The sequence below is a fragment of the Artemia franciscana genome, chromosome 17 (genome assembly GCF_032884065.1).
Source record: "Artemia franciscana chromosome 17, ASM3288406v1, whole genome shotgun sequence".
NCBI lineage: Eukaryota > Metazoa > Arthropoda > Branchiopoda > Anostraca > Artemiidae > Artemia > Artemia franciscana.
In genome coordinates, this window is record NC_088879.1 from 27,125,086 (window position 1) to 27,125,630 (window position 545).

The 545-nt window shown below is 28.4% G+C and overlaps 1 protein-coding gene across 1 annotated transcript in view; it reads left to right on the forward strand.

Moving 5' to 3' along the window:
- LOC136037520 (serine/threonine-protein phosphatase 6 regulatory ankyrin repeat subunit C-like) overlaps nucleotides 1-531 on the forward strand; it is a 1,358-nt gene extending 827 nt beyond the window's left edge. Inside the window, exon 2 of the mRNA XM_065720242.1 lies at nucleotides 521-531. Within this exon, the coding sequence (XP_065576314.1) occupies nucleotides 521-531 (11 nt within the window). The remainder of the gene's footprint in view (nucleotides 1-520) is intronic.
- Nucleotides 532-545: the final 14 nt, after the last annotated feature.

The window sequence follows — 545 nt, forward strand, 5'->3', positions numbered from 1 at the left end:
GTATTCTGTTTAATATAATAATAGTTATTATTATATTTCTATTTAATTTTTGGTGAATATTGATCTAAGTCACTTTTTACTACCAGTTTTCACAAGTTATTTGATAAGATTCTCTTGTGACAAAAACTATTTTTAACCTGTTCATTTTACTTAGTTTAATGGGACAATAAAAATAAAGAGGGTCAATTTGACAACTGGATAGTAAATTTAAATTTTGTTTATCTTTCAGTATTATATTTTTTTATTGTCTGAATATATACGCCATTTCAGTTCGAGGGGGAGAATTGTCCTGTTATGAAAGAGGCTAATATAAAGTCAAAACGAGGTATCTAAGTAGGCAGGATGAATTTTGAGTATCCTTACTATTTCTATAAACTAAAATAATTACTTTGCCTGTCATTTGATAAAAATTGTGAATAACTAGCAAACTGGGCCCCAGAGTCACAGTTACGGTCTTCCGAGAAACCAGCTTTTCAAAAATTATTTGAATCTCTGATTTTAAACCTTATATTTTTTCAAGTCAACGCCTGATTTGATATCTATCT